The following is a 13,086-nucleotide window of genomic DNA, read 5'->3' on the forward strand; positions in this document are numbered from 1 at the left end:
GGATAACCCAGTTGAAATACATACTGCAACCCCCGAGGGATTAAGTGTGTTTCCTTTGCTTTATAGTTCAGAATTTTACAGTGTCTTTGTTTGGGAGTTCTCAGATTGCTTAATGATTTCTGTAGCCCCAGCCCTGTTGTGACCAGATGTATGTTACAGCCGCATCTGAACCGCTGTAAATTTGCCAGCTTTATTGCTCAACATGTGGTATAACCTTTCCTTTTTTGAGTAGATCCTGCCATTCTTCTGCTGCAGAGTACTCGGAAAAGATGATTTTACTCACTTCTTGCCTTTTAAAAACGTTCACGTCCTAATTTTTTTTTTTTTTTTTTTAAAGAGCGGCATGTAAACTCTTTGTGGTATGTTAGGGAGCTGTTTCAGAGGTCAGACTCTTGTCATATTATTTTATCACTGTTAACGTTGTCAGTAAGTGTGCCTAGTTTGTTTTACAGCCGTGGAGGGATCCAGAAGAACGTATTGATAGGATAGTCCTGCGTCCCTGTTAGATTACGATGAACTACGTAGCACTAGGTGAGCAAAGATTTTCTAATCTCGTAAGCCCTGGTTTAAAAGCTATTTTCTTTTTATATTCTGCCGTCAGAATATCTGTTCACATTAATAGCCTTTAGTGGGCTTTAGTGCTTTTATTTGTAGTTCTTCAAAACTGGCCTTCAGAATAAACGATTTTAAAAATGGGGGGGTTATTTTGCAGAGATGGGATTATAGTCGTTGGCAGCTGTTAGAGCTGAAATTCCTTTGAGTTTATTTGGAGGTTTTGGAAGGCTCTTAACCTCACCCTGGACCCCACTCTGGCCGAGATGGCAGCAGGAAACGACAGTGCCCTGTGAGATGTCACGCATGGAAGGGAGGGGGTGGAAGGGAAGAGAGCGTCCAGACGTGAAACCTCCTTGCCGAGGGGCGCAGGCCAAGTTGGTGGAGAGGTTGTGAGGGCAGTCCAGGACGCAGAGGAGCTGCATGAGACTGGGGGCAGTAAACTTGCAGTGGGGAGGGCAGGCTTTCCACCGCAGTGCAACCCCCACTGCGCCTCTCCCACCCCCGCCGCACCCCTGCAGAGAAAAGCCAACTGCGGGGCCAAGCAGCAAGTCCCGGGACAGTGGCGGAGGCAGCCCGGGTCCTGGTGAAGAGCTGGTGGCCTGCGCTCCTGCGGCAGGTGGACAGGTGGCCCCCAGGGCCAAGCCAGAACGCAAAGCCGGGGGCGGGGGCAGCCCCGTAGGCCGCCTTGCGTCTAGAAAGATCTCTCCTGCCACCAAGTGAAAAATTGGTACCGGGGATCTATACTGGCACCAGGAGGTGGTTAGGAGGGTGTTACAACCTATGGGACAAGAAATGGGGGCTGGAATTGAGGGAGAGGCACTGGGCCCACGGGCCGGTCATGGGTGTACTTGAGAAATACTCAGGGTCAGCGCTTTGTCTTTCTGTGATTCTTTCTGGGGGATAAAGAGTTCTAATCCTCTAGGGCCTCATAAATGTGGGTTTTATCCTAGATCAATTCAGTAATTCTTTATTAGTTCACCTAAAGAGGCTCTGTCCAAATACTGTATTTATATCACTTAGGTAGAATGTTTTTAATACCTTTTTTTTTCCAAAGTGGCATATGCATGGTCTTTATGGACGATTGTAAAATACAAAAGGGTAAAGGATAATAAATAACCCCAAATCTTTCTATGCAGAGACAAATATTTGTAAATATTTTGTCGTATATTCCTTCCACCTTTTTTCAGAGAGCAGTGTTACAAACCCAGATCTCTCTGGACGGGAAGAGGGGTGACCTATAGTATGGTTTTATTTTATTTTTTTTAATTTTTTTTTAACGTTTATTTATTTTTGAGACAGAGAGAGACAGAGCATGAATGGGGGAGGGGCAGAGAGAGAGGGAGACACAGAATCGGAAGCAGGCTCCAGGCTCCAAGCCATCAGCCCAGAGCCCGACGCAGGGCTCGAACTCACGGACTGTGAGATCGTGACCTGATCTGAAGTCGGACGCCCAACCGACTGAGCCACCCAGGCGCCCCTATAGTATGGCTTTCGGAAGCTGGTCAGAGTTGATGAGACTTTCTGAGTTCTGTTACTTACAGGATGTGGTACTTTGGGTGTCTCATAAGTGCTGGGTGGCCTTTTATACCTTTCTGTTATTTTCCCTTAAGAGCGAAGCCTTAAAGTACAACTTATGAAGCAGTAGATGGCTTGAATAACATGTTTAGAGGTGAACGGTGCCCCCCTCACCACCTGAGCTGAAAAGCCACTTCTGACGAATGCCGGGGCACGTATGCACTCATGGGTTCAGATGCCTCATGGGGAAAAATCAATGGGAACAAGGAGTCTTGCTCATTAACTTGTTTACTCTGGGTATGGCAAGTAGAACATTGGTAACAACCAAAAAGTAAAGGCTGACCGGGTCTCTTAACTGATTTGTAAGCCGCAAGTCATGGCATATGGAATCCCGCAGGATAAGGGGCCTCTCCCTGTGCTTTTATTTATTTATTTATTTTAGCATCCCTTTTAACTTGGCCCGAGATTGATGGAGGCATTATCGTGGACCTGGGAAGCTGTGAGCCGCCCTGGAATGACAAACAGTTGTTGACAGCTTTGAGGAGATGGATGGAAAAACAAACACGGACAAGGTTCTCGTGTTTGTTTTCCCGTTGAGCCTCGAGAAGAATGTTGCTCTGGTGATTCAGCACAGGGGAAGGAAAGTTACGCCTTGTTATCAAAGTCAATATTTTCCGAGCCCGACTTACACACATCTCCAGAACACATCTCATTTTTGCATGGCGTACGATTAATCAGAGTAAGAATAGGGACGTTCATCACTTGGGAACAGGTTCTGTTTCTATCCACTCTTGGTAGCTGTTGTCATTTTCACGCATAAAATTCAGAGTTTTGCAGGATGAATAGGCATAGTTTACATCTGGGCATCATCTCTCTGGAGTAATAATTATTACTAGTAGGAAAGCATGATATAATAGAAAAGCACATACGTCATAATAGACATCTAATAAATATTTGTCCATTGGTGTAATAGTGTGTTGTATCATCCACAAGTCGCTATGAGGAGAAAAGAGCGTCCATTTGCTACACTATCCACTAGAGCCATTAAACTGATTCCCAAACGGATTACAAGACAAAGATTAATATAAATTATTATGTTCATATTGATTAATGCCTTTCAGAAACTTCAATTGAGGAATACCTTCACTGCTGTAGGCAGGTTACTTTATAAAGTATGACGTGTGGAAGGAAGTGATTTGGGGTGTTGGTTTTCTAAGTGAGTTATAAATAATTTCACTGCCTCTGTCTGCCTAACATCTTCCTACCTTCTTCTGGTGATAGGATTTTTCTTTCCTATGTAGAGAAAATACCGCTTGTGGCTTGAGGGAGATACTGTGTCATTGTGTCTGTCCACCAGCACCCCTTCCCTGCTTAAAGGATGGTCACCTCATCCCCTAGTCGCCATGCTGGTTCTGGACTTTATTCTTAGAGATCTGTCGGGAAACAAACTTTCTGCTAAGGTTGCCAGGAGCGTGAGAGTCTGAGGTTGGTAGTGCCATTTTGGCTGTTTGATGGAAAGAGCCTGCAAGCAGAAATACTCCGAGCAGAGTCAAGAGCTGGAAAGAGCCGGAAGCATGATAGCACTTTTGACACTGAAGCTAGTGATTCCCAAAAGCAGCTACCACCCTGTTGTAAGAGATAAAGCTCCATTTCTCTTTGAGCTACTTTGAGCTGCCTTTCTGTCATTTGTAGCCCCAGGAGCCCCACTGACATAACAGATGATACAGGCTCGCTGGAGGGGGGGGGTATGTGACCGAGGGGAAGATGATGAGGCCGGGAACCTGGATAAAAAGTAAAAAGTTGAAACTGAAAAGAATGCCAGAAGACTGGTGGGTTTTTATGAGGAAAGAGACTGAAAAATGTTTCTGAAAAGGAACGCAGATGGATTAAAAGCAAGTTGTTTGCCCCAAGAAAAAAGCAAAGTATTATTCCCTTCTGTGCAATACGTTGCTCTACGTTTGAAGTATTTTGCAGTCCTCATGTATTAGGACATTGGAGGCCAGAGTTGGAGTCCCATTAAAGGGTTGATTTAAGCTGTCAAGGGCCAGAGGTGGAGCCCCAGAGGTAACTTGACCCCAGGCATCCCTGTTGGGTCTCTTCTCCAATTCCTTTTATCCTATTCCTTGGCCACAAACAACTGAAGAGGAGGGAGGACCTATTTTCCTGGGCTTTGGTTCGTAAAATCCAAGGAAGGACTCTGTCGCCCAGTTCGAATCAGATACCTGCTCAGGAAACCAGCCGCTGTGTCCAGGTATGCATACTGGCATATACAGCCATTTGGGACCCAGGGAACAGAGCCTTCCAAAGGCAGGTCAGGTGCAAGCCTGACCCCCAAGAGAATCAGTGTGGCCTGAGCAGCTGTCGAGATTGTGCTCACTACGGTGTATTACTTCTGCCATCATTCAGAGTAGTCAGGATATGGGAGAGGGGGCAGAACAGTATATTCTAAGGGTTGGTAATTCTGCATTTGTATTTTTTTTTTAATGTAGAAATGTCACCAGGCTATTTCATAGTGATTAAGGGGGGGGGGGGGTATTTTTTTAATGTTTATTTATTTTTGAGAGTGGGGTGGGGCAGAGAGGGGACAGAGGAACCGAAGAGGGCTCTGTGCCGACAACAGAGAGCCCGATGTGGGGCTCGAACTCGTGCACTATGAGATCATGACCTGAGCCGAAGTCAGATGCTTAACCGACTGAACCACCCATGCGCCCTTCTATTTTGTTTTGTTGTTTTTTTTTTAATTTTTTTTTAATGTTTATTAATTTTTGAGACAGAGAGAGAGAGACAGAGTATGAAGGGGGGAGGGGCAGAGAGAGAGGGAGACACAGAATCGGAAGCAGGCTCCAGGCCCTGAGCAGTCAGTCCAGAGCCCGACACGGGGCTCGAACTCACAGACTGCGAGATCGTGACCTGAGCTGAAGTCGGACACTTAACCGACTGAGCCACCCAGGCACCCCTGTATTTTGTTTTTAATACACATTGCAGGAGTTTTACTTCACTGCTGAAGTAGTTGGAGCCAACTGAAATGCTAATAACATCATGAAACAAAAACTTATTATAAAGCACAGGAACAAAATGTGAGTAGGTTAATGAGCCAGCTGTGGGTTCTAAAGTATTTACATTTGTCATCTAACTACCCCGTACTTTATGTTTTGGAAATCTGCTTTAAATATCTCAACTGAGAGGCATTATAGAAAATGCATGGAGAACAGAGTAAAATAGGGTAATGAGCTGTGGCCCCTTGGTTCTAGGAAAGATGGTCCAGTGCTCACTGAAACGAACCATCGGTCTTGGTTACTGCGGTTAGCATGGTATTTGTACCCAGATGTGGCCTGTCCCAGTTAGCGTGAGCATTCGTGGAGTCAGACGGTCCCGCCAAGTTCAGGCATCCGGCAGCTGGATTGCACGTTCTAGACCTTGGTTCCCATCTTCGGATGGCTGACGTGCCCAAAACGGAGACAAGCTAATGTCCTTTCCTTATCCAGGTGAAATAATTCATTCGGTTCCTGAACCACGCCTTGAGAACTGCCAGAATACTTGTTTATATAAGAGCTTCTGTGTTATGTGAGATAACACCTTAGCCAGCGTTTAAACAGCATGATTTGTAATGGGAATCCTCATTACTCCTGTGAAATGAAATTAATAAGTTATAAAGAAAAGGTTATTTCAAATACCAATAGAAAGTGTTTGATTCTTGGGGAAGGGAGGGAATTTAAACAGATTCGGAACATTTTAATTACACGTAACTTGAACTACTTCAGGAAAGACTATAGACTCTCAGGGGCAAAGAATTTTTTAACACTTGTAAATCATCATAAAATGAACGTAGTACTGTCTACAAATGTACATATTCATTTGCACTGCTGGTTCCTTTAAAAATTATTTGCGCCTATTTGCATGGTTCTCCTTAAGAATGATAAATTCACATATCTCAGGAAGCCTGTCATTCAGGACTTCAGATAAGATGGGCGTATTGAGAAGTTAAATACTTCTAACTTAGGGGTGCCTGGATGGCTCAGTCGGTTGAACGTCCGACTTCGGCTAGGTCATGATCTTGTGGTTCGTGGGTTCAAGCCCGTCGGGCTGTGTGCTGACAGCTTGGAGCCTGGAGCCTGCTTCGGATTCTGTGCCTCTCTCTCTGCCCCTCCCTGGCTTGTACTCTCTCTCGAAAGAAATAAACATTTTATTTTTTTTAATTTTTTTTTTATTTTTATTTTATTTTATTTTTTTAAATGTTTATTTATTTTTGAGACAGAGAGAGACAGAGCATGAACAGGGGAGGGTCAGAGAGAGAGGGAGACACAGAATTTGAAACAGGCTCCAGGCTCTGAGCTGTCAGCACAGAGCCTGACGCGGGGCTCGAACCCACAGACCGTGAGATCATGACCTGAGCCGAAGTCGGACGCTTAACCGACTGAGCCACCCAGGCGCCCCAGACATAAACATTTTAAATACTTTTAAATAGTGGCAGCGTTGACAGTAATAGAGAAGAAGCCCTTATTGGGGGTTGGGCAGAACGTCAGAGCCACTGTGAGTGATTTAAGGGATGTATTGTGGGGAATTAAGCCAAAGGCGGTGCTGGGAGTGAAGCCGTCTGGAAGGCACCAGGTGCCTGTACCTGGTGGTGGGCCGAGCTGAGCAGGACCATCGGAGAAGAGAGGAGGGGAGAGGAGGGAAGGGCAGGGAGGGCCGGGGAGGGCAGAGCAGAGCAACCTGCAGTCTGCAAGGTTGAGGTGAAACTCACTGGAACAAACGGGAACTCGGAACTCGTGTCTGTTTCTTGCCGCCTCCCGCCGGCAACCTTGACGACACAGGTAACCTGCGCAAGAGCACGTGCACTTGACTACGAAACCGCACACAGACTTGAGCCAGGATTCTGAGAAGTGGGCGGGCTCAGGAATTGGCTGTGGCCCAGAGATCCGGCAGGATGCTGAAGCGCAGGCCCGGTGTCCCTGCAGGCGGCCGGGGCAGCAGGCAGAGGAGCCCCACCGGTTGGGGGTGAGCCTTGGTAGTGCCTGAGCTTAGAGCAGTTTTCCAAGTGTGAGCGTGGCCGCTGTTTCGCTTCCACCTTCCAGATCGCATACGAGCTCTGCGGCCATCCCGCCCCTACAGCTGGACAGGGAGGGGAGCGTGGGGCATCGTGGCTCCGGGCTAAGTGGACAGGAGCAACACGCGAACACAGCGCCTTGTCAGCTGAGCACCGGGACACGCCGTTGGGTCAAACCTAGCTCCCAGAGAAGGCCGTAGCCCGACATGATGAAAGTGTCCCTCTTACAACCCCAAATTCACTAACCCAAGATTCACTAGTCCCTTTTTGCATCTTTGGGTGATGTTCATCCGTCTTCAGGCTGGGTCACAGCCCTCCCACCCCCCTTGATGTTTGTCCAGCCTCAGTTCTGAGGCACGAGATTAAATACCGTCAGCGTACCTTTGCCACTAGGAGAAGGGGAGAGAGGAATAAAATGTTTATATCCAAATAAGAGAAAAGTACTATTACATTCCTTGTATCTGCACCTGGTCACAGGACCACTGCTGGTGTTTATAACTACCTTTGTGCGCTGGCCAACCTGTGTTCCCCTTGTCTTTGGCACAGGAGATGACCCAAAATGGAGTTCTTGAAGGGTCTAGAAGTGGAACTCTTATACACCAATAGGAGGAATGTAAAACGGCAATCCACTTTGCAAAACAGTTCGACAGTTTCTTACGTAGTTTAAATATATACCTGCTGTATGTTGCACACTCTTTACTTGTGAGAAATAAAAGCATATGCCCCCACAAAGACTTGAACACAAATGTCCATAGCTGCTTTTTTATAATAGTCTCAGACTGGAAACAACCCAAATATCCATCAACAAGTGAATAGATCTATTATAATAGTGGTATTACCAACACATATAATGGAATATTGCTCAGCAATAAAAAAGAATGAGCTATTGATACACTGAGCCATATGATGAATCTCAAAATAATTTTGCCTCATGAAAAAAAGTCCAGACAGAAAGTGCGTATTATAAAATTCCATTTACATAAAAGTCTGGAAAATTCAAGTGATCTATAGGGACTCAAGATGTGGTTCACTGGCCGCCTGAGGAAGAGCTATGGGCGGGGGGAGGGGATTACAGTGAGGCATGACAAAACTTGGGAATGATGGATATGTACAGTATCCTGATTGTGGTGATGTCTTCATGACATCTGTTTCCTCCGGCCTCAGAGTTAAAAGCTGTCCAAGTCTCCAACTCCCCGGGGCACTTGGCTATGTTCACAAGACAGTGACAAGTGTGGCACAGGGACAGAAGTCAAGCAAGTGATAAAAGGTTGCAAATAGTGGTGGGGTGAGATGAGGGATGGCCTTCAACCCATGTAACATACAAAGAATTTGGACTTTCAGGGGCACCTGGGTGGCTCAGTCATTTAAGTGTCCGACTCTTGGTTTTGGCTCAGGTCATGGTCTCGCGGTCTTATGGGTTCGAGCCCCACATCAGGCTCTGCTCTGGCAACACAGAACCTGCTCAGGATTCTCTCTCTCCGCCTATCTCTACCCTGCCGTCACTTGTGCTGTCTCTGTCTCTCTCAAAATAAATAAATAAACTTTAAAAAAAAAGAGTTTGGACTTTCCAAGGCCACCGGAGAATGAGCAGTGAGGCGAACATGAAATCATTCAATCTTTTTGAGCAAGTAATTTTATTATGATTCCGTACAAGTGTTAATAGTACAGTAAACTGGGAAGGGCAGGTTTGAGAGATATTATGAAGTCTAAATTACCAGGACTTGGCGATGAATATGGTTGGTCAATGAATAGAAGAAATCAAAGCTGATCTAAAGATTTTGATATGAGTTATAATAGAAAAAGTTATGTATTTGATTTAAAAAAAAGAACTCTGGAGAAGTACTTGATTTGCATGGAAATGTGTTGAGTTCAGTTTGGAACACATTGCATTTGTGATGATGTTAAAATATCCAAAGGAAAAACACCAACCATCAAGTGACATTACAAAATCAGAACTCAGGACAAGGGCAGGATTGCACACTTTGTGGTTCTACTTAAAGACAGGAGAGTTGGGGCGCCTGGGTGGCTCACTTAAGTGTCCAACTTCAGCTCAGGTCATGATCTCACAGTTCGCGGGTTCGAGCCCCGGGTCCGGCTCTGTGCCGACAGCTCGGAGCCTGGAGCCTGCTTCGGGTTCTGTGCCTCCCTGTCTCTCTGCCCCTCCCCCACTCGCACGCACTCTCTCTCTCTCTCTCTCTCTCTCTCTCAAAAATAAACATTAAATAAACTACCCATTATTAAGCACCTTCCAAGCATTATACTGTATGTCAGTATCTTATTAATCCTCGCATTAACCTTGCAAGTTATATATTATTACCCTCATTTTGCAGATGAGAAAACGGGCTTGTAGACAGTGTTACTTAGGCGCTCGTAATTGGCAAAGCGGAAATGTAACCCTCATCTGTAACTGCAAAGCCCGGACCCTTAACCTCTATGCCATCCTGAATTCTTCTGGCAACTTGAGTGTATCATGAATCTTCTGCCTCCGGTGCCTTTCTTTCTGTCTGCTTCCTCCTGCGTCTAGACTGCTCTTTTCTTCCCTCCAATCCCCTTAAAGCATCGCACTCCGGCTGAGTCTTAAGTCTGTCGGAGAGTGCTCGGAAGGCTATTTTCCCTGCCTCCCCAGCTGATTCCGAGCCCGTCGTAGACCATCTCTCTTTCGTTGTACTGTACACGTTATTACAATCATCTGTATGCCAGTGTTTCCATTAGAGTAAAGGTTGGCACACCGTATTCAGTAAAGGGCCAGAGAGTAAATATTTTAGGTTTTCTGGGCTGTCCCATCTCCGTTGCAGCTTCCCGACCCGGCCGCTGTGGCATGAAAGCAGCCAGAGCAAGGCGTAGACAAACGAGTATGGCTGAGTTATGGTACAGCTTCATTTATGGACACTAAAATCTGACTTTCATGTAATTTCCACATGTCACGAAGTATTCTCCTTCTTTGGATTTATTTTTCTAATCGTTAAAAAAATTAAAAAAAAAACAACGAACAAACGCGTTCGTATCTTGTGAGCCATTCGGAAGCAGGTGCCGGCTGGAGGTGGCCCATAAGCTAGAGCTTGCTGTCCCCTACACTAGAGTATGAATTTCTTGGCCACAGGTCTAGTACCTCTTTGTGAGGGTGACGATACCAACGTATTGTCCAAACTGGGATGCTCTGAAAGCGAAAGGGTTGCTGCGAGTGATGCTGGGACCCGCAGGCACAGAGGGGACCTAGGCCAGGCAGAGAGGGGTTGTCACCCTGGTCACAGGGTAGCCTGGTCGGTCGTATACAGCTTCATCTGGGGTCTTAATCGCTTGAGTCGCCCATGTCCCAGGGTTCATTTATTCTTGGTCGACTCGCTGGCTTTGGGATGTGTGCGAGGTGCTGAAGTCATTTAGAGCACTCATGTTTTACAGCTGCCACAGTGGCTCTGGAAGAAGCAGCTGTATATTTAGTAAATGGTTTTCAGAGTGGATGAGTGTGGAACCCGTGCATGACCTGGCCAATGAATTCATACAATTTTATAGCATGTCTCTTCCAGAGAGTTTTCCTCCATCGAGTACCAAGAGTATGGGTTCATGCTAGTAAAAATGAAAATGAAATTTGCTGTGGACAGAATTATAGAACAGAAGCAGAAGACTTGTTTCGCATTATATTTAATGCCTTCTGTCTTTCTTTTCAATCTTTTTGCAGTTTTTTGAGGTGCCATTTGATTCAAACATGAATAGGACAAAGAACAGACCTCTGGTTCGTGGACAGATCAGGTAAACTCACGAATCCAAGACTCTTTCACCGTGTAGAACATCCATTTGCTGGTTTATCCCGAATCGTTTCCCAGTCTTGTGCCTTGAGTTGTGGTGGGCAAATAACACACCCCCAAAGGGACCTACTGGTGTGGACATGCAGGACTTTTCACCTCTACTCAAAGTGTGCCACAGGGCACCTAAAACCGAGCTAAGATTTGCAGTCCCGTTGTTGGGGAAACTCATGCCGTGGATGTCTTTATGAGATCCCCCTTTGAAACGTGGACTTGTTTCACTTGTCCCGGCTGAGGATAAACACATTCCATTAGCACAAGTGATTTCAGACAAATCCACATAGGGTCTCCGAAGAAAGATCTATCCGAAGCCTTACTTTTGCAGACAAACTGATAATGCTGTCATCTGCCAAGCAAAGGACTGCCTCCATTACTCTTTCTACCAAATTCAATTAAGTAGAACTAAAAGGCATATAAATATTTTAATATCACTAATGGTTAATAATTAAACGTTTTAACTTCCTGGAGTCCTTGAAACTGGCATTGAAAAAAAAAATTTTTTTTTAAATCCAGTGGATATCATCAGTCAAGAAGAATAAAAAGAGGCAAATGGTTGATAACGACTCTTCTAAATCAGTCAATCCTGCCCTCACATTTCCAGGCAGTGCCCTCATGGAGCTTAAAATGTATTGGGTAACACTTGTGGATCAAACCAATCACACATTTTCAGTAAGACAATAAAGGAAACAAAGCAGGTACGGTCAGAAGTCTATGTAAAAATGATTTTTAATATTAGCTGTTTGTAGCCATTCAGTTCTTAAATGAGTTTAAAATACCATTATATTGCAAAGAGCTATGAAAACCTGTAAGAACAGAAATCTCATATCTATTGATAATTGATTTCTTTTCTTGAAATATAAATCAAGCCATCTGCTGTGTTTTTATTTAAAAAGTGTCAGAAGTACGTTTATTGTTATTTTTTTAATGTTTATTTTTGAGAGAGACAGAGCATGAGCAGGGTAGGGCAGAGGGAGAGGGAGACACAGAATCCGAAGCAGGCTCCAGGCTCTGAGCTGTCAGCACGGAGCCTGATGCGGGGCTCGAACTCACAGACCGTGAGATCATGACCTTAGCCGAAGTTGGACGCTTAACTGACTTAGCCACCAAGGCTCCCCAGAAGTACTTTAATTTGAAGTTGTTTTATAGGCTTTTAAAGTTTTTAAAATTTATTTTAGGGGGAGGAGAAGGAGCACTCGCCAGCACGAGTGGGGGAGGGGCAGAGAGAGAGAGAGAGAGAGAGAGAGAGAGAGAGAGAATCCCAAGCAGGCTTCACACTGTCAGCTCAGAGCCTGATTCAGGGCTCAAACTCACGAACCATGAGATCATGACCTGAGCTGAAATTGAGTTGGACACTTAACCGATTGAGCCGCTCAGGTGCCCCTGAGTGAAGTTGTTTCACAAGAGCAAATGCAAGCTTCGTAACCCATTTCAAAAACTAGAAGCTGCTTGTGCTGCTGGTCAGGTCACATGTAAGTTCTTGCTCCTTTCCTCAGTGAAATCGTACCCTCTAGAACCAAGGCAGATGCGGGACAAGCCCAGTAAGCAGCCATTAGGCATCTGATGGTGATCAGATAGAGGCCTGCCATTCTTCTGGTACCTCCTCTTACTTTGCCCAGTGTGGTCATTGTCTGCACCCAGGAAAGCCAGGCCTTTAAGTGCATCCAGAGTTGGGGGCTTGCTCGTTGGCCTTGGCAATGCCCATCCTTGAAAGGAGACAGGCTGGGGGCGCCTGGGCGGCTCAGTCGGTTAAGCGGCCGACTTCAGCTCAGGTCATGATCTCACGGTCCGTGAGTTCGAGCCCCACGTCGGGCTCTGTGCTGACAGCTCAGAGCCTGGAGCCTCTTTCAGATTCTGTGTCTCCCTCTCTCTGACCCTCCCCCATTCATGCTCTGTCTCTCTCTGTCTCAAAAATAAATAAACGTTTAAAAAAATAATGAAAGGAGACAGGCTGTCATCTAGTTATTAGTCTTGCTAAACTTGTAACTTCACCTTTTGTTTTGCAAGATGACCCCGGGTCTCCTTTATGACAATAAACCTTAATTGTTGCCTAAAGTAGCCTCCGAGAGGGCAACTTACAGGGCTGGAAAAAGAGAGTCAAACTTCTGTTATGAGCTAGCGTGTATTTTATTAAATCGGTACAATTGTAGGAGCTGTTCTGAGTCTGCGGCA

The 13,086-nt window shown here is 45.6% G+C and overlaps 1 protein-coding gene across 2 annotated transcripts in view; it reads left to right on the plus strand.

Annotated features, from left to right (window-relative positions):
* The window catches only part of LOC122207286 (protoheme IX farnesyltransferase, mitochondrial), a 136,071-nt gene that overhangs the window by 83,261 nt on the left and 39,724 nt on the right, over positions 1 to 13,086 (plus strand). For both annotated transcript variants that reach the window (XM_042917343.1, XM_042917344.1), the window contains exon 5: positions 10,794 to 10,864. In XM_042917343.1, coding sequence (XP_042773277.1) covers positions 10,794 to 10,864 — 71 coding nt within the window. The remainder of the gene's footprint in view (positions 1 to 10,793; positions 10,865 to 13,086) is intronic.

Source organism: Panthera leo, chromosome E1 (assembly GCF_018350215.1).
Source record: "Panthera leo isolate Ple1 chromosome E1, P.leo_Ple1_pat1.1, whole genome shotgun sequence".
Taxonomy (NCBI): domain Eukaryota; kingdom Metazoa; phylum Chordata; class Mammalia; order Carnivora; family Felidae; genus Panthera; species Panthera leo.